A 20,583-nucleotide genomic window follows, 5' to 3' on the forward strand; every position below is an offset into this window, starting at 1 on the left:
CCTTTAAAATTTACATATTTGTTTAACTCAACAGCTTTTACAATCAAATATTTTTCTGCAGTTAAAAATCCCAAAGACAACATAAACCAGATTCTCTGTGTAATATCCATCTTTGTAAGACTGAACGCCTGCTGTGGCTGCTGGCTCCGCCCCACCTCAGCTTCCCAACATGGCTGGTGGTACAGTTTACCACCAGCTCTGGGTCTGGAGCCATGTGTACCATCAACTATCAGAAGCAGTTCTATCAAAGAAGTGCATAGCCCAGAAAACTTTTTTTTTTTTTTTTAACTAGCAAAGGCTAACTCCACCATGCAGCAGAGTAAAGTGCCGCTTGTAGACTCCTCATTCCCTCCACACTGCAGGTCAGAGGCACATGCCAGGAACCCGCCATAGTAGCTCAAACCAGGAGGCTGCCGCTAACTTGAGAGGGGCAGCTAGGAAGCTGTTTTTAACTCTGTTTTAGAATCTTTTTCATCAGGTTTTAGGTGGAAACTCTTGCCAACACGTCGGGCACCATTTGTAGTTGGAGAGTTTCTCTCCAGGTGCCATCAAGCCCTGTTAGTCCAACAACCCATTTATAAAATAAACACACAGACATTTATTTATATTATTTAAACTGTTTGGCCATTAGCTCAGGCCTACCATTGTCTAGCTCTTACTCTTATATTTAGCCCATTTCTATTAATTTATCCTTTGCAATGTGGCTCATGGCTTACCAGTACCTTATCTGTTTCTTGTCATGGCAGCGGCTGGTCTTGTCTCCACCCAGCCTTCCACTTCCCAGAATTCTCTTCTTTCTTGTCCTGCCTATACTTCCTGGCTGGCCACTGGCCAAACAGCATTTTATTTATACAGAGCGATATCCACAGCAGCCATGAGTTACTGAAACCAGTCAGTCCAGATACCAGAAACCAGGAAGTGTAAAAGTACAGAGTCACAAGCTAGTCCCTAGGTAATGACTGCCGGACTGTGGAATGTCCTCTCCCTGGTTCCCTAGGTAACTGTTTGACCAAAGAATGTTCCAACTCTGGTTTCCAGGGTAACTGACCATAGAAATGTCCCCACCTGAGGGCAGCCAATGAGAAATGGTGGCGGGTAACCACTCCCTTTGAAGTAAGATTAAGCCATGATTTCTAGAAAGCCCCTAGAAGCAAGCCAATCAGAACTGTACCCGTACTAGCACCCCTAAATGATGTAACCTTGTGGTTTTCACCTTTAAAAACTGAGCTTGCACAGAGGCAGGCACTTCCTCCAGCCTCCACTTGTATTGGACAAAGTCCCTGCCTAGGCTTGTATTGCTTTTGGATATCCCAAATTAAACCTTGCTTTTGCATTCCGGCATGCTCATCTTTGGTGGTCTCTCTGGGGGTCGAGATCTGGGCACAGCACTCCAACCTCAGTTTTCTGGTGTGTAAAATAGGGATAAAACACCTTTTAAAATAGGGTATGACATACGCTTGCTGCTATCCAGTTCCAAGCACTCAGGGTATTGTCTCTTAGCTTACAGCACTCATGCTCCACAAAGACAAAATTCCAGCTCTCTATTCAGTGTTTGAGGAAGCTTACCACCATACCTGTCTACAACAGTAAATGAAGATGGGGTATGATGTAGAGAAATGGAGAAAGACCATTCCGGTATTTATAAACATGAAACAAAGTTTTACAGTTGTGCTTTAAGCTACCCAAACAAGCTCTGTGTTTTACCCCAAATTTTTGAAAACTAAGATTTTTATTTTTAAATAAATGCTTTAGCTGACTTTCCATTTTCCTTCTGAATGGGCTCTCCCAGGAGCAGAAATTACTCCAGAAGGTCACTGAGAACATGAAATTGAGGAAAAGCTGCTTCAGCGTTAGCTGAGGGTAAATATCTTTGTGTCACACACAGAGAAAGAAGGTGCTGGGCCTGTAGATGATGAAGTTTGGCCTTGAAAAAAAAAGCCACGAGGGTCTCTGTACACAAGCAACATACACAGCTGTCATTGGATGGCTGGGATTGCTGTGTCTGCATCTAGAACAGCACTTCCTTCTACCCACACAAACAGAACTGCTGTGGATATCACTCTGTATAAAACACTGATTGGCCAGTAGCCAGGCAGGAAGTATAGGCAGGACAAGCAGAGAAGAGAATTCTGGGAACAGGAAAGCTGAGTCAGGAGATGCTGCCAGCTGCCACCATGAGTAACAACATGTAAGATACTGGTAAGCCACGAGCCATGTGGCAAGGTACAGATTTATAGAAATGGGTTAATTTAAGATGTAAGAACTAGATAGCTAAAAGCCTGAGCCATTAGATCAAACAGTTTAAATGATGAGTCTGTGTGTTTATTTTATAAGTGGGCTGTGGGACTGCCAGGGTTTGGTGGGAGAGAAACTCTCCAGCTACACAGAACACATGCATTTCTTGAAATACCATGCTTTATTTGTGAGATGAAGCTTTCAGACATACATGATGCCTCAGCCTGATTTTGAGACATAAGTCAACATTGGGGTTCTGCAAAATGGAATTTAGGATAGAACCAGTGATTTCACATTAAAATACATCAACTTCATTAGGAGATACAAGAAGGTTAATTAGGATTAATTAATCAGTCCTATATGACAATAAATGGTTGTTTAAATTCTCTCTCTCTCTCTCTCTCTTTCTTTTGTTCTTTCATATTGTTGGTTTTTTTGTTTTTGTTTTTGTTTTTGTTTTTTTAGGAGACAGGGTTTCTCTGTATAGCCCTGGCTATCCTGGAAGTCACTCTATAGACCAGGTTGGCCTCGAACTCAGAGATCCACCTTTCTCTGCCTCCTGAAATGCTGGGATTAAAGATGTGTGCTACCACTCTCCTGCCAAATAGCTGTTTGTTTTTGACAGACTTTATAAAATGTAAGTATGACCTGTTAAGAGGAAATTAAAACATCGAAATGATGAATTCAAGGCTGGGAAGCAGAGACCAAAGGTGATGGTAGACCAGGCAACCAACACACTAAAGAGTCTCTGTGAACTGGGTCTGTTTTGTAGATGTTTACTTCATAGATAACTTGAAAGTAATTACTCTTAATACACAGTGCTCCCAGTTTACTTTCAAATGCCAGGCAGTGGTGGCACCCAGTTTACTTTCAAAAACAACTTGTGGAGGAAAGGATTCTCTTACTTACATGTCCTAGACACACTCCATCACTGAAAGAAGCCAGAGCAAGAACTCAGGCAGGAACTTGGTGGCAGGAACTGAAGCAGAGACCATGGAGGAGTGCTGCTTACTGGCTTGCTCCTTGGCTTGCTCAGCCTGCTTTCCTAGACAAGCTGCCCAGGGGTGACACCACCTACAGTGACCAGGGCCTCCCACATCAGTTGTTAATCAAGGAATGCCCCCACAGACTTGCCTATAGACCAATCTGATGGAGGCATTTTCTCAACTGAGGCTCCCACTTCCCAGGTGACTCTAGCCTATGTCAAGTTGACAAAAAGCTATTCAAAACAACACTTTATTTTATTTTATTACAATTTTTATTTGTTTTGCCTGTAGGCATGATTTGTACCAAGTGTACACCTGGTACCCATGGATACCAGAAGAAGTCATCATATCCCCTGGAACTTGGTGAACTACCAAGTGGGTGCTGGGAATCAAGCCTGGATCCTCTGTAAGCAGAACCATTGAACCACCTCTCCAGCCCCACATAGCACCATTTTAAAGAACCATGTTTTGCTGAAGTCTACCGAGAAGCTGACTAAATATCACACTGTATCTACATTACAGCAAACTATTCTCTAGCACCACTGATAGCCGAGGCTTTTCAAATGTGTCTAAATTGGCTAGGGAAGGACATTATGTTTGATAACTCTAGTATCGTGCACACATTAATTATGTGTTAATTATTTGTTGAATGAACTAATTAAGGTCAGTGTGTTATTACAGTTATTTTTATTATATTTTAATTCTCAAAAAAATACAGTCCATGAGGATATGTTAAAATGAAATGAATATTCTAGTATCATTTTTAAAATGACTGAGATAGAAGCTAACGATGTTTTACAGCCTGGAGGTGGTCACCACGAACACCATTACCATCATAAATACTGTTAATGTGATGTCAAATTGGCAAAATGCCAGTAAGAATCCCACTGGGCCCCAGGTCATTTGGGGAGGAGAGGAAAAGCAGTTACCTGACCTGTAATTAAAGAACCACCTGTACTGCATGTCTCTGTTCTGCTCGTTAGGTATTCATTGACATAAGATGTTTAGTGAGTGATTAATAAACCTCCCACAGAGTAACATGACAAGTAAGACCGAGATCTTGCTTTGGAGAACCTTATCAAATGGAAAAAATCAACCAGGCAAGTCCCAGTAGGGTGTTCTGTAAGGTTTCCAGATGAGCAGGCTGTTTGGTAAGGTTTCCAGATAAGCGGACCGGAGGGAGAGAGGACATTTTATGTAGTGTCAGTAAGGCTTGCTCGCTGAAGTCATGAAAGACAGAAATGACCTCTGGCACACCCGAAACCAGTCAGAGAGGACTGGAGAAGTCTAACCAAAGAATCCGAAGGGAGAAACAGCTGTAAGCATGAAATGAAGTGTGTGTGTGTGTGTGTGTGTGTGTGTGTGTGTGTGTGTGTGTGTTAGAAAGAAACACTGCGGTGAATACAAGCTGTCGAATTTTACACCAGAGCAGCTCCGAGGTTGGCAAGTCAACTGGGGAAAGAGAGGGGTGCTCGGAGGGAAACCAGGAAAACTTAACTAACATTCCTGTGTCCACACCACCAGCCACAGCTAGATAGGCAGTCTAGGAGATACATACCATGCCTGTTAGATCCTTTTCTCTGTTGCTGTGATAAAACACCATGACCAAAAGCAACTGTCTTAGTTAGAACTTCTTTTGCTGCAAAGAGACACCATGACCACGGTAGTTCTTATAAAGGAAAACATTTAATTGGGTGGCTTGCAGTTTCAGAGGTTTAGTTCATTATCTTCACTGTAGACATGGAGTTGTAACAGGCAGACATGGTGCTGGAGAAGTATCTGAGAGTGGAGAAGGAACTGCATCTTTTTTTTAAAGATTTATTTATTTATTAGGTATACAGTGTTCTGTCTACATGCACGCTTGCAGGCCAGAAGAGGGCACCAGATCTCATTATGGATGGCTGTGAGCTACCATGTGGTTGCTGGGAATTGAACTCAGGACCTCTGGAAGAAGAGTCAGTGCTCTTAACCACTAGCCATCTCTCCAGCCTGGAGATGCATCTTGATCCCACAGGCAACAGGAAGTGAACTGAGATACTGGGTGTGGCTTGAGCACATATGAGACCTCAAAGCCCGCCTCCACAGTTACAGTCTTCCTCCAACAAAACCACACCTCCTAGTAGTGCCACTCCCTATGAGCTTCCAGAGGCACTAGCATTCAAACTACCACAGCAATTTAGGGAAGAGTTTATTCTGGCTGATGGTTCCAGAGGAATACAAGTCCATCATGGTGAGTAGGCACGGCAGCAGACAGCAGGTAGGAGGCGTGGAGGCAAGAGCAGGGAGCCGAGAGCACACACCTTAACTTCAAGTGTGAGACAGAGCCAGTGAACTGGAAGTGTGGAAGTGTGTGACATTTCAAACTCCCAAAGCCTGCCCCTACTAACAAACTTCCTCCAGCAAGGCCACACCTCCTAAATGTCCCTCAAAACAGCACCACCAACTGGGGACCGAGTGTTCAAATACCTGAGTTCAGGGGGCCCATTTCTCATCCAAACTACCATGCCCAAGTAACTCACATGTGTTTTAAAGTTGGTGCTGGCACAATCCCAGCACTTGCAAAGTTGACCCAGAGGTTTGTTCCAGGACAGCCTGGGCTACATAGCAAGTACCAGGCCAGGCTGAGCTACAGAGTCAGCCTCTGTCTCAAAATATTCAAGGTTGGAGAAGCCAGGACGAGATGACATTTTGGCTTCCATGGTGATCCCACCCTCAGAGAGGCTGCTTTAATGGGCCCGAGGACTTTTAAAAGCTCAGGATGACTGGACTGTATTAGCAAGGTTGCAGCCCTCTGGTCATAATCAACTCCATCTCTTCGTAGACAAAAACAGCGCCCAGGTGGAAAGGTGTCTTGTTCCAGGTTATAAAGCAACTTGCAAGTAGAGCTAGCAGTTTTAGCTCGATCTGGGACTGCCTCTACTATGTAAGAGTCTGATTCTTCCACATCCCGAGCCCTCTGCTTCACACAGAGGAGCTGGCGGAATCCTTTCTTTTCAAGAGTTTTCCTGGGGCTGGATTTGTGGCTCAATTGAAAACAGGCTTACTAAGAATGCAAGAATCCTCAGTCCCCAGCACCACAGACACCAGGTGTGGCCATTTGTGTCTGTGATCCCAACTCTTGGGAGGTACAGACAGGAGGATCAGAAGTTCAAGGCCATCCTCTGCTACGCAGTGGTTCAATACCAATCAAGGATACGTGAGACCTTGTCTCAGACAGAAAACAGCAAAAACTTTGTGGTTGGGTGTTTAGCTCAGTAAATAGTGGAGCATTTGCAGAACGAGTAACAAGCATAAGGTTTGAGATTCAGTCCAGCACTGGGGGGGAAACACACACACACACACACACACACACACACACACACACAGCTCATTCTGTCCTTCTGACTTTCTGACTCCTGGATGCTCTTGAATATCTTCCTGAAAGACTTGTCTGTACTCTGTCTTCCTCTCTTCACCTGCCCTTCTTGCACAGACCGAATCAGCTCTTGCTCATCTTCCATAGGCCCCATGGGTCTCAGAGAACAAGATGCCAGGACTGCTCCAACAGCCCCTTGCCAGCCATCCTGCCAGCCCACATGCACTGCCACTGTCTCCCAAGGCACTTGAGAAGAGGCCAAAGTCACCTGCATCTTGACACACCCAGGCTCTGAGACCTGTGGGTGCCACTCTGTTCAGGACCCCCCCAGAGCGGACCCCCTCACCCACTTTCCTGCTTCCTCCCTGGTCTTCCTGCTTCTCTGGTGGAATCTTGGTGGTGTCGTGTGTCTCCAGGCCTGCTGGAATCATGCACCTCAACTTCCAGTCTGACAGGATGACTAACCTGCACTGTGCTTGTGATGGTGGGTTGGTAAGTCAGTGAGAGGCAGGGATAAACTAAAGTCATTTTATCATGGCACCAATAACAATAAAAGCTGCTTGATTTATCATCCTGTCTAGGCACTCATCTTAACCGGCAATTTTTCTCTAATTTTATGTCCATTACTCTCCTTTCTGGCTTAGCACTTCTGCCCCACCCCCACTCCCAACCCCACCCCCCCACTTCCATACCCACCCCATCCCCCCACCTCCAACTCCACCCCCACCCCGACCCCACCCTGTCTATTCAAATGTTTCTATTTGAGGCCTTGGGACTACTTATCAGGGATTCATGACAGCCTGTAATTTAAAGGGGGAAACAGGCTATAAGCCTTTGTGTCCTAAACGTAGCACCATGGCCCTGAATGCTGTACACTTTGCCATCTAGTAACTTGGATGTGATTAGCTTTGATTCACTTGCAGTTGGCGACCGAAACTATGTGAAATGCCCTACGCGACATTCACTCAAAGCTATGCTTAGACAGCAGCCAAAGGAGTGGAACTGTCCAACTCATCAATTGTAGTAATTTATTAAGGGGTGGGTGGTGTTTTTATTGAAAATAGGTTATACAGAACAAATAAGGTCATTTCTTTTTTTTTCTTTTCTTTTTGAGCTGAGGATCGAACCCAGGGCCTTGCGCTTGCTGGGCGAGCGCTAACCACTGAGCTACATCCCAGCCCCTAAGTCATTTACTATTGAACTCTTTTCCCATAATATAGGCATATTGGAAGACTGTGCTAAACTCAGAAACTCCACTACAGGTTTAGAAACACATGAAAAATGAATGTGTAGGCCGGGTGGTGGCACACGCCTTTAATCCCAGCACTTGGGAGACAGAGGCAGGAGGATCTGTGGTTTCGAGGCCAGCCTGGGCTACAAAGCGAGTTCCAGGAAAGACACAAAGCTACACAGAGAAACCCTGCCTCAAAAAACCAAAACCAAAACCAAAACCAAAAACAAAACCAAAAACAAACAAAAAAAAACCAAAAAAAACAAAAACAAAAAAAAAAAAGAAAAAAGAAAAATGAATCTGTAACTATTTACCAACTAAATAACAAACATACAAACTGTAGTATTTGTCTGTGTCTTTAGACTGTTCCAAAAGAGCAGATGGTACGATACACAAATATAGAAGCATTTTCTGCCAAATGGTCTTCGGGATTCTACCCATAAAACATTTGTATAATTAAACAAAATAACACAACAAAATAATTTAGTATCATAAAGTAAAGGTAAGAACTGAGTTTTCAGTTTCACTGGGGGAGTCTACCTATGAACATGTCTATGAAAAGTCACAGTTAAAATAACTGATGCTCCAGGGTAAGTAAACCATTTTGATAGTAACAGACTCTGTTTTGCAATATTATGCTCTAAATATTGAGTTATCAACCAATCTGAAACATGTTGAGAATAAGGGGAATTAGTCTAGAAAAAAACTATGTCTGAGTGTATCAAAGGCTTTTCATCACTGTGATGAAGTAATAGTCCCCTCCCCTCCAGGAAACCCCAAACAACTTTAGGAGGGAAGCCATCTCCATAGCCTAGGACTTTGGACTTTAGCTCAGTGTTGGGACTATTAAAGATAATGAGGCGCTGGAGACATGGCTCAGTGGTTAAGAGCACTGGCCGATCTTCCAGAGGACCTGGGTTCAGTTTCCAGCACCCACATAGTGATTGGTAACAATCTGTAACTTCAGTTCCAGAGAATATGACTCCCTCTTCTGGCCCTCATGGGCACTGCATGCACATGGTGCACAGACATACGCAGGTAAAACACTCATACACATAAAAATAAATAAAATCTCAAAAAACAAAAAAGGACAACGGGGGACTTTTGGATGCACGTATTTTGTGCCACAAGATGGCCACGAGCCTATAGGAGGCATGGGTCGAATGTAATGGTTTGAATGGAAAAGCTCCCCATAGGCTCCTGTGTTTGAACACTTGGTGTTCAGCTGATGGCCCTGTTTGAGAGATTTTGGAGACAGTTGAAGTCGGTTGCTAGGGGCAAGCCTTAAGTCTGGATAGCCTCGTCGGCATGTTGTACAGCAAGAGGCCTGTGCCAGCGGCCAGGACATTGACACCGCGCTTCTTGGCAGACCTTTGAACGTCTATTCTTTATGTGTGGTCTAGTTTGAAGTACTCAGTCATCACAGGAGACAAGAAAGGCGGCACCACTGGCCAGAAAGCCCTGCTCCCTAGCCGGTCTCTGCTCGCCCCCGCCCTAAGTCCCCAGGTTTGACACCAGAGGTTCCTTACCTCCTCCCTCTGCCCGTGCAGAAGCTAAGAACTTTGCCATTCTCTTTGTTTCCTCTTCGGCTTTTTGTCTGTGTTGTTTTCTCGGGTCTCACCTTCTATGGCTATCTGAACATTGCTATTGCTCTGGTCACTTCTTGGGTGCCTTAGCCTACTTGCTAATACTTTTTACTTTATGACATTTAACAAAAAAACAGTCTCAGGCTAGCCTTGACCTTCCAGTCATCCTCCTGTCTCTGCCTTTCAAGTACTAGATTATAAGCACAAGCTACCATGCCTGACAAAGAATTTCATTTAAAAAAAAAAAAAATCCGCTGGGCAGTGGTGGCACACGCCTTTAATCCCAGCACTCGGGAGGCAGAGGCAGGCGGATCTTTGGGAGTTCGAGGCCAGCCTGGGCTACAGAGTGAGACCTAGGAAAGATGCAAAGCTACACAGAGAAACCCTGTCTTGAAAAAAAATTCACTAGCAATCTACAGGTGCATAATTATGGCTGCATATAAAGATGCACAAATATTGATTATAAAGCTTCATCAAGAAACTGAATTACTTTTCTTTATACTCAAGGAATAGAGTCAATGATGCAGCAAGAAAATTATTTTTAAATGACATTTATTATTGAACTAATTAATGGGAAATTGGCCCAACAAATAAAACAGTTTTGAGCTAGTCTAACAATATTTTCCATAGCTATTAAATTTTAGCTCTTGAAAACTAATGACAGAGAAATGAATAAAGAAAATGTATATCTAATTATAGCATGAACTAACTACCTAAAATACAACACAAAGGAACTGTCAGTATTGTCTCTGTATTATATTAGATGTGATCATTTTCTTTACATATAGTTTTTCTCTTTTAAATTTTTACAATCAATATATATATTACTCTGTAATCAAGAAAAATAGAGACATAAAATAAACTATTGATTCTATAGCATTTGATTTCAATAACAAGTCCAGTTGTATAAAGAACACCACAGCAAAAGCTGATTGTTGATGAGGAAAGCCATACCGCATCGCAAGATGAAGTACAACACAGTTATGCATTGTGACCCTGCGTCAGCAGTGTAGCCATGCTGCTCTAACTGGCTTATCTTGCCTGTCTGGGATTGGCTTATCTCTAAGACCACTCAGGTGTAGCAAGAAAATGTCCCCATGTGAGACTCAGTAAGACTTAGGGTAGAGGGTGTTGAAGGAGAAGACCCAGTTAGCCCTTCGATGTACGTCAGTAGCGCGGCCGGTGTCAAAGCTCCAAGTGGGACTATTTCAAAGCTCATGGCCAGGGGCAGAGTGCAGAGGAGCTCTCAGTGACCACAAAGACAGATGTCCGGTGTCTTTACACCGGGTTGCTCTTAGATCTGCTATGAAGTTTGAAAACTATTGTGTCGAAGCATTGACAGCGTATTCTGAAGAATGCAACCGAGTCATTCTTCACAGGTTGAGTGAGAGTTCATCTTTCTTCATGTGGGAAAGGTCATTTCATTCATTCCAAGGTCTGCTCAAAGATAAAAGGATGTTCAATCAAATCACTCATGTTGCTCATTAAAAAAGAAAAGAAAAAATATCCCTCCTTTCTCTTCCCTAGATCGGCTGCAATGTACTGCATGCCACAGTCAGTTTCAAAGAGGCCAGCAGCTCATGACTCATCTTGATTTTTTGTGAACATTAAAAAAATCTCCAGTGTGCAGGCTCTCAAAGGAGAGCCAGTAAGAGAGAACCCTCAAGGATCTGGGGTTTAGAGGACACCTCAAAAACATTCACAAAAAATGTAAATTTCCATAATGTGCTCTCTATTATTCATAAATGGATATTAGCAGCATTTGATAAAAACAGTGCTCTTAAAAAGACTGTGTTAGCCGAGGGTCTTTGGCCACCTCTACTATTTATTCTTCCATTGTTTCCTCATGAAAACGCATCAGGGAAAGTCACAGCTGTTAGGTATTAACTTGGCAATTGAGAGATTGTTACTTCCAAAAATACGTGAAATTTAAAAATGGGCACAGCCACATTTTTGTCTGTGTTCCCAATGTTGTTCTTCAAACTCTGTTCAGGTAGTTATCGCTGTTCTGGCTGCCATGTCTCCTGCCTTCTGCACAGGGGTACTGTAGAAACTGTGCTGGGTACAGTTGTATAATGGCCCCCAAAGAGAGTGAACTCAGGTGCCAGTTATCTTACCAATACTTTATAGTCACTGATGCCTGTCACAAAACCTCTCCCATCTGTGACAAAAAGGTTTTCTAGAATCCAAATGTGTGTAATATGGCTTCACAACATTAAGCAAACAACCAGGCAGACGTTCACACTACTTATAACTTCTCCTGCCTTTCCTGGAGTAGTACAAAATAAGAGAGAGAGAAATAATAAAAGCAAACACCAGAAACGCAATGAAGACTAGCAAGGACTTCCGAGTGTGGAAAAAGCTGCATTCGGTGCACACGGTGTATTCCTCTGGACAAAACTGTCCCTGTGTTTCAGAACCCAGGAAGCCATTGTTGTCGATAATTTTCCTATAATGTCTCATAGATGGTTTGGGTTCGAACTGATTTGCTGCATATCGATAAAATCCAAACTTCGGAGCTGAACGATCATTAAGTGAATAAGCAAAGTAGCCACAGAGGTTGATTCCATCCAACACGTAGGCTAGGGAGACAAAGTGGGGGTGGGTTATTGAAATATTCTCTACACAACTCAGCCTTTTTATACAGCCTTGGTGGATAAAGAAAAGCCTCAATACTATTCAATAAAACTTCAGACTCCTTAGAGTTCACTGGAAAAGGTTTTTACACAAGAACTAACAGGCAAATATCAAGACAATATGGAAATACACTGCAGAGTTAGTTTTGCACAATCAAACCTATACCTGGTTTATTTTTAAGGCATCAAGTAAATAAAATGGCTGTGGGGGCCGCTGCAGCATTGCATCATTATGTCATACAATAGGTATGACATATCTATCAACAGATAAAAAGATAGAGGAATCGTGGCACATGTACATGGTAAGATTTTGTTCCATTATGGGGGATGAAAGGATGCTGTTTGCAGGAAAATGGATGCAGAGATGTTAAGCAAAATAACTGAGATTCAAGCAAGTATTGTCCATTTTTCTGTCATGGTTCATACATACATACACACATACATACATACACACATACATACATACACACACACACACACACACACACACACACACACACACACACACACACACGAAGTGTCCTGGTACTCTGGTACAATCTTTTGTGATTTTCCCACAGCCTTAGGTTGAGCACCCGACAGTCATTTGTTCTAAACATGACAATAAGGCTGCCTAAACAAGACCTGCACAACACCACCACCAGTTGACAGGCCAGCTTGGATGGGGGACATCTCACAAGGCCCACCACTAGATGAAAAGTTGCTGACAGTCAATGGCTACCAAGGAAGAATCGGTTCCCCCTGCCCAAAGAAGCCTCCTGACAAATCCAATTCCAAGTGGTCAGCCCTAAATACATGTACATGCCAGCAACATTAAATGGACTTGGTAGTGTGTGTGTGTGTGTGTGTGTGTGTGTGTGTGTGTGTGTATGAACAATAACAAAGAAGAAGTTACAGAATTTGAGAGGGAGTGAGGGACACAGAGTTGGAAGGACAGAAATGATACAAATACAGAAATCATACAAAAATAAACAATTTAAAAAGTTTAAATGTGACAAGAATGAAAGCATTCTACAATGACATCACTCATGTGAACAAAAATCTCATAAGGAACTCCATTATTTTGTGTGCTCACAAAACCAATTAATTTTAAAAAATAGAAAAGAAAAAATTTAAAAGAAGAGCTAAAAGAAAACAAGGAAGGAAGGAAGGAAGGAAGGAAGGAAGGAAGGAAGGAAGGAAGGAAGGAAGGAAGGAACAGATGTGGCGTCCTCAGAGGCGGAAGGCAAGAGGTTAGGCTTTGATTGACCTCAGGGCAGTACTAAGGACTCCCTTTCACCACAGGGAAGATGCTGCCTTTAGTTCTACTTGAGGATGGGCGGTGTTTCCCTCTCCATCAGGAACCACACGTTCTGATGGTGATGGCATTTCTGGGAGGAGGGGCGGAGAAGGCTCACCTTTCAGGGCCTCGTTCACGTAATTCTCAACATAATACATCCTCAGTGCGTCTTGCTCGGCGTGGGGATCGTCATCTACGCCGTTGGCTGTCACGTACATAGGGAGGTCCCCGTACTTGAACCTCAGCCAATTGAGCACTTTGCGCAGCCCCCAAGGCACCACGGCCACCTGACTGGGAGAGTTGAGCCACGTGATGTCAGTCATCTCCTGTACCTCCAGGTAATCATTGTATTTTATCGGATCCTCCCTCTCCCAGTCTACAAGGATGGTGGTGTAATGGCTCACCGCCAGGAAGTCAAAGGAACCCTGGATTAGCTTTTCTTCGTCTTCAGTGAAATAAGGCAAAAGGAAATTGTTCTTTTGGTTCAACCAGTCTCTCATCACACGTGGATAATCTCCGGAGCCGAAAATAGGCTCTGCCAGCCAGCCAATATCAAATTCCAAAACTCTCTCGGCCACTTCTTTGTCCTTTTGGGAGAAAGGGCAGGCTGGTTCTATCCAGTCGGCCTGCAAGGCAATGGATATTTTGCCTTTCTGAGCCGCCCTAAACTTCTCATCATACAGGCGCCAAGCCAAAGCATGCGCCTTCAGGAGGTAGTGCCCGGCACGGTAGGTCATGTTCCGAGTGTTGGGCTCATTTATGGTGATCCAGAACTTGACCCAGTGGCCCAGCTCTTTAAAGCACAGACTCGCATAGTCTGCAAATGCCAGGGCGGTGTGCGGGTTCTCCCAGGCCCCGTGTTTGGCCAGGGCATGTGGCAAACCTTGGTGCAGGGCTGCTGGTTGCCACAGGGCCACCACGGGGGTGATGTTGGCGTGCGCCAGCTCGCTGATGACGCAGCGGTAGAAGTGCAGAACTGTGTGGTTCACTTGGGTCTGGTTACCCAGAGGCAAGATCAGGGCCCAGTCCAGGGAGAAGCGAAAGTGGGTGACATGCATTTCTCGAAGTAAGGCTATCTGAGGTCGGATGGCAGAGAAATCAACACAGTAGGGTTTTCTCTTCTTGGCTACAACCCCGTCCACTTTAATAAGCCTCTTACTGTGATGCACATCCCACAGGTAGATATTTGGGTCGGTAAACTGAGAGAGAGTGGTGTCCACCTACAAAGAGCCAAGCAACTGTTACCTACCTGGGCAGACTCAAAAAGCTCAGGTAATAATAATTTCAACAACGTTAGCAAGCAAGAGATGCACAATTAGGGTCTCATCAAGTAGAACGTTTAAGCTGTTGTTTATGAGAAAGAAAACATTAACCACCCCCCCACACACACACCTTTTAAATGCGTGTGCATGTTACCCGTAGTTCTTGCCAATTCAAATCCTTCTATTAAGATAGGTTTTAAGAATGAATTTTGTCTCTTCAGATAACAGACACTAGTGATTTCTATATATGGGAAGTCTGTGGAATACAAGCAGAGAATTTTTTATTTATTTTTAATTAAAAAAATTTTATGTAGCCCAGCCTGATCTCTCCTGCCTCAGCCTCTTGAACAGGTATGTATCCCTGCAACTAACATGGATGTTTTGCTTTTAATATAAGAAGCCACTAATGATATAAGACTGCTCTTTATTTGTTTTTAAAGGTGTATTTGTTTTTTGCTTTTTATGTATGGGGGTTTGCCTGCACTTGTGTCTGTGTTCCACATGCATGCAGTACCCATAGTGGCCAGAAGAGGGCATCAGATCCCCTGGAACTGGAGTTGAGGATTGTTGTAAGCGGTCATGTAGGTTCTGGGAATCAAATCAGGACCCCTCCTGCAAGAGCAGCCAGTGCTCTTAACCACTGAGCCATCTCTCCAGCCCTAAGACTGCTTTTTAGAAACAGAAACAAATTTGTATAAAAAAATTAGGAAAAGAAGAAAATTTGCTTATGGGTGGTTTAAAGTCAGAACTGTGCTTGTATTGAGGCTTGTATTAATGCCGAATTTGAGTAAGCACTGCCTTTTGTTGGCTTGAGAGATAACTGAAAGACTTAGATAACACAAGGTGATGATTAAAGAGTCTGAGAGAAAGTATGCAAAGAAGCAGTATTGTCATTGACCCACAGGGGTAATTTCTAAGTAGTTTTAGGTTTTGAGTTTTCTAAATTATCTTTTCGTTTTTTATAATTTATTTATTTTTATTTTATGTGCATTGGTGTTCTGCCTGTATGCATGTCTGTGTGAGGGTGTCAGATCTTGTAGTTACAGACAGTTGTTAGCTGCCATGTGGGTGCTGGGAATTGAACTCAGGACCTCTGGAAGAGCAGTCAGTGCTCTAAACCACTGAGCCATCTCTCCGGTCCCCTCTAAATTATCTTTTCATTAACAATAGCTTTTCTCAGCCATGAGATATGTTAGCCTCCAAATCGAAAACCACCTCTAGGAAAAGCAGGCCAAGTGTGAGAACAAGGTCATAAAATCTTGGGGCTTGCACAGAAAGGAAAAATCCATCTACCTCTGGCAGCAAACATAAGCTGGGGTTTGCTCGGAAATAATTCTCTGAGAACAGGTGCCTTCATCTGACCTGCCTGTAAGAGCAGGGGGTGGATGAACCCTGGGCTTGAATCTGTGGCAGAGGCTCTGTCAGATGTCAGCGTGCAGTTCTCTCAGGGGCGGGGCGGGGCCAGCGCTGGGTTGAAAAGGAGATCACTAAACTGCCTTTCTGGAGACTGGATCTGAGGCTCACCCACAGCTTCTCCCAAGGCTGAGGAAATGCGTCAGAAGTCCCCCTCCACCGCCCAATGAATGCCCACTAATACTTCCCAGTTTCCGCTTCACAAGGGAAAACATTCACTTGCATGCTCTTTTGCTGTTCAAGTCTTCAGAGCTCGAGACAACTCTTTTGGATTATTTTTATTCAGCTCTGAATGGGCTAAATTCACAACTTTTCTCCCAGAATCATCTCAGAATAACAGTTTCTACTCAGAGTCTAACTAAAAACAAATACAAAAGACCCTGATAAGATTTCTGGTGGTGGGATCAGCTCTCCAAAATATGGAACACTTAGAAATGAGTGTTTAGGCAAAAGTCCATCTAACTTACAGTCATTTATTAACTTAGGTTTTACTAAAAAGTGAAAAAACAATCTGTGAGCAGGATGGGTACAAAACATTTATTTAATTTATTACTGATGTTTCTCAGACAGCAAAGAAGCTCCATGTTGTATGTAACCTGTTCCATTCTGTTAACCAAGAGCGTCGGTGGCGATAAGCAAACAAACCCACCGTGAGCTGGGACCCTGGAACTAAGCAAAGTGAATGCACCCAGCAGCAGACTTCTAGCGGGTCGGATGGAGCTAGGGGGATATTTTTAAAAGTCATTTGGTGAAGTGTATGCCTCAACTCTTGAGTTTGGAGGTCAAAGAGAAACTTCAGTGATTTAAAAAAAAAAATCATTTCTCAAAGTCTCTTGGTGCAGTGGACAGCAGTCAGTGTGGAAACTCACAACCCACGGACCACCTGGGACAGGTAGAAAGACTGCAAGAGCAGAGGCTGGGGAGGATCAGAGGTACCCAACATCTTCCAGCCACGACAACAGTGATGCACTCATGAACTCACAGCCACTGTGTTTGTCTTCACAGAATCAAGCCAGTCGACATATTAGCATAAAATATGCACCCACTCCTAAGAATGGATGGGTAGATGATGGTGTCTAGGAGAGGAGAGTCTATTTCTTTAAAGGTCTAACCATGTTCCAGTGGATGGCCCTGCCCCAGGATCACATGGGTACAAATCAGGGTTAATGCCTCTGTAAAGAGGGGGAGGGTGTGACATTTGGGGATTTGGGGAGGTATGGATGGATCTGGAAGAAGTTAGGGTACAGTAGGAGGAAAACTGATCAAAATACACTGTAGAGAATTCTCAAAGAATTCATAAAAATGTATTTAAAAAATCACTTCTTGAGACATTAATATAACATTGTAGAAGTGCTGAGTACCACTTGTCAAGAAGACACCCAGCTTTCGCTGAGAGAACAGAGAACATCTTGTCTTGAGAGGAGCATGGACACCATAATGGAAAGCCAGCAGTGTGGGCAGAGAAGCAAGTACTAGCTGGAGTCCTGGTCCTACCAGGGAGCTTCCGGAGCACTCACAACCGCAGCAGCATTGTGAGTGACTTTATGTTGGGTTCACAGAGGACACAGAGGGACTTGAACATGTAGAGGGACCGACACCCTGAGTGGATGATCTCAAAGGACAGTACATCCTGAGGAAAGGGTTTGGGGACGTTGCATGACTGATCTCCAAAATGATCCTGACCCAACCATAAGAGCTGGGGGGCACGTGACTCAGGAACAGGACCCAGCGGATGCAAGGCGCTGCAAAATGAATAGATGGGGGGGGGAGACACGGGACATGACACGACACAAAAACAGCCCAGTTGCTTCCAAGGTATAAAAAAAGGAATTCTCTCCGAACATAGAACATATGCCTAGCACCCACTCACTGTTTACTAGGTTCCAAAGTGAAGACACAACCCCTCCCCAGGGAACAGGGAACCCCTGCACAGATGCAAAGCTCAGTCTTCCCTGGATGAAGATGACTGATCTTGCCCCTTGCCAGACTCCAGCTGCTATGAGAGATGGTGTGTCTGAGCCTCCAGTGCAGGGACATGGCCAGCAGGGACCTCTCATGGGGTGGAGAGAAAGAACCAGGACCAGGAACCATTTGACTGATGCCTGGCTCCAACAAAGGTCAGGAGAGAGGGCCCGTGGGAGGCATCTAGCTTCTTCCTCTTCCTCCTTTTTCAACATTCCCCATTCTACCATCTCAGAACCTAAGTTTCACTATAGATTCTGACAAAGTAGGGTAGGATGTTCCAGATGGCTTTTAACTGAGGGAGAGAGGGGGATGGATCAGGAGATCCCACCCTGAACGGGATGGTGCTGCCATGGCTGTCTACATATATGTCCCATACATGTCTCATACATCCCCATGGTGTTAGCCAGCATACCATCAATTCTAGCAAGCTGAGAGAATTGAGTTAAAGAGCCAAGGCTGATTAGGGCTCATGACTTTGGACATTCTGGTCCATAATCAATGGACCTCATTGTTGGGGGGCCTGTGGTGAGCTGGCACACCACAGTGAGGGGCACAAGGTAGGACAGACAACTGTGCATGTCCCGGTTAAATGGGGGGGAAAGGAAGAGGAAGTGGTGGAGGCCCCACTGTTCTCTTCTAGGACATGTTCTCTGTGACTTAAAGACCTCTTCTAACAGTCCCCGCCTCTCAGTCTTCAACCAGCTGCCAATAGCACCAAGCTGGAAAGCAAACCCCTAACAAGAAGCCCTGTGGAGCCATTCCAGGCCCGTCTAACATTGGCCAGTTGTCCTTTGAAGGTGAAGAGGGGATTTAAGTGTAAAATCACCTCTAGAATGAGCTACATAATCTAAAAGCCAAAAGACAATGTACAGAAGCAGAGACAGAAATGCATGAAGGATGTTCTATGTACTTTCTAACTAAAGAAAGAATTTAATGTCTATAAGAAAGCAAAAGTCTATTTCGGTAAGACAGCCTCTCCCTGGGCCTGAGCATTCTTCCAAATGTTTCTTCTGAAGATACAACTTGTAGGAAGTGGCTAGAAGAGCGGTTCTCAACCTGTGTGAAGTGACCCCTTTGGGGGTCGAATGATCTTTTCACAGAAAACAAAACAAAACAAAACAAAACAAAACAAAACACAGATAAGACCATTGGAAAACACAGATATTTCCATAACAATTCACAACAGTAGCAAAATTACAGTTATGAAGTAGCAACAAAAATAATTCTGTGGTTGGGGGGTCACCACAACATGAGGAACTGTGTTAAAGGGTCGCAGCCTCAGGAAGGTTGAGGACCAACTGGGCTAGAAGAATCCAACATGCTAAACCTAGAGATCTGACTACAGACTCTGAACTTTTTGTCTTGATGACTAGGGAGACCCAGCAACTTGCACAAGGTTTTGTACACAATAGGCAACCAGTAACTGCTTACATAAAGTATTCAGTCAAACCATAAGAAGTATGTCCCAGGTGTCTCCATGACGGGTAAGGTGACCTGCTGATGTCCCATGCAACCTAAGTCAGAAGCTCATTTTTTAGTAAAAGGGGGAACCTGTACGTCCCTGGCCCCCATTTTGGGTAACTGTTGCCTTGCTTGCTGACCTTGACCTTGATATCCTCCCTATGCTAATTCCCTTTCGAGATTCTACCCTCCGGAATGCTTAAGGGAAACTCCTCGTCTGTGATTCCAGCATATTGGGCGTTAACTGCTTAGATGCAAGATTGTAAAACATCAGGAGAGGGGGTGGGGATTTAGCTCAATGGTAGAGTGCTTGCCTAGCAAGCGCAAGGCCTGGGGTTCGATCCTCAGCTCAAAAAAAAAAAAAAAATCAGAAGCAAACTTCTGCCAACTGGGGTTCCCCCATTGTGCTGTAAGTCTGTATTTAAGACCTCTTCCCTCCTTCTATAAATGACGTTCGAAATTCAAAAAAAAAAAAAGAAGAAGAGGGGGTCAAGATCATGATGGGGTAACCCACAGGGACAGCTGACCGGTGCAAGTTGGAGCTCACTGACTCTGGACTGACAGCCCTGGAACCTGCATGGGACTGAACTAGGCCCGCTGAATGTGGGTGACAGTTGTGTGGCTTGATCTGTTTGTGGGGTCCCTGGCAGCAGGACCAGGACTTATCCCAGGTGCATGAACTGGCTTATTGGAGCCCATTCCCTGTGGTGGGATGCCTTGCTCAGCCTTGATACAATGGGGAGGGGCTAGGCTCAACTTGGTATGCCAGACTTTGTTGACCTACCATGGGAGGCCTTACCCACTCTGAGGAGTGGATAGGGGTAGAGTGGGAGGGAGGTGAGGAGGCGGGAGAAGGGGAGGGAGGGGGAACTGGGGTTGGTATGTAAAATGAAAAAAAATTAATAAATAAACATATTTAATAATAATAAAAAAGAAATATGTCCCTTTAAAAATGGAGAAACTAGGGCTGGAGAGATGGTTAAGAGCAAGCACTGGCTGTTCTTCCAGAGGTCCTGAGTTCAATTCCCAGCAACCACATGGTGGCTCCCAACCATCGGTAATGAGATCTGGCGCCCTCTTCTGGCCTGCAGGGATACGTGCAGACAGAACACTGTATACATACTAAATAAATAAATAAATCTTAAAAAATAAATAAATAAAAATAAAAATGGAG

General features: G+C 44.2%; 1 protein-coding gene across 1 annotated transcript in view; it reads right to left on the reverse strand.

Moving 5' to 3' along the window:
- Window positions 1-9,982: 9,982 nt before the first annotated feature.
- Window positions 9,983-20,583, reverse strand: part of Kl (klotho) — a 43,628-nt gene continuing 33,027 nt past the window's right edge. Inside the window, exons 4-5 of the mRNA XM_036172173.1 lie at window positions 13,427-14,528; window positions 9,983-11,975 (exon numbers count right to left, since the gene is read on the reverse strand). Coding sequence (XP_036028066.1) covers window positions 11,638-11,975; window positions 13,427-14,528 — 1,440 coding nt within the window. The 3' untranslated portion in view covers window positions 9,983-11,637. The remainder of the gene's footprint in view (window positions 11,976-13,426; window positions 14,529-20,583) is intronic.

This window comes from Onychomys torridus, chromosome 22 (genome assembly GCF_903995425.1).
Source record: "Onychomys torridus chromosome 22, mOncTor1.1, whole genome shotgun sequence".
Lineage (NCBI taxonomy): Eukaryota > Metazoa > Chordata > Mammalia > Rodentia > Cricetidae > Onychomys > Onychomys torridus.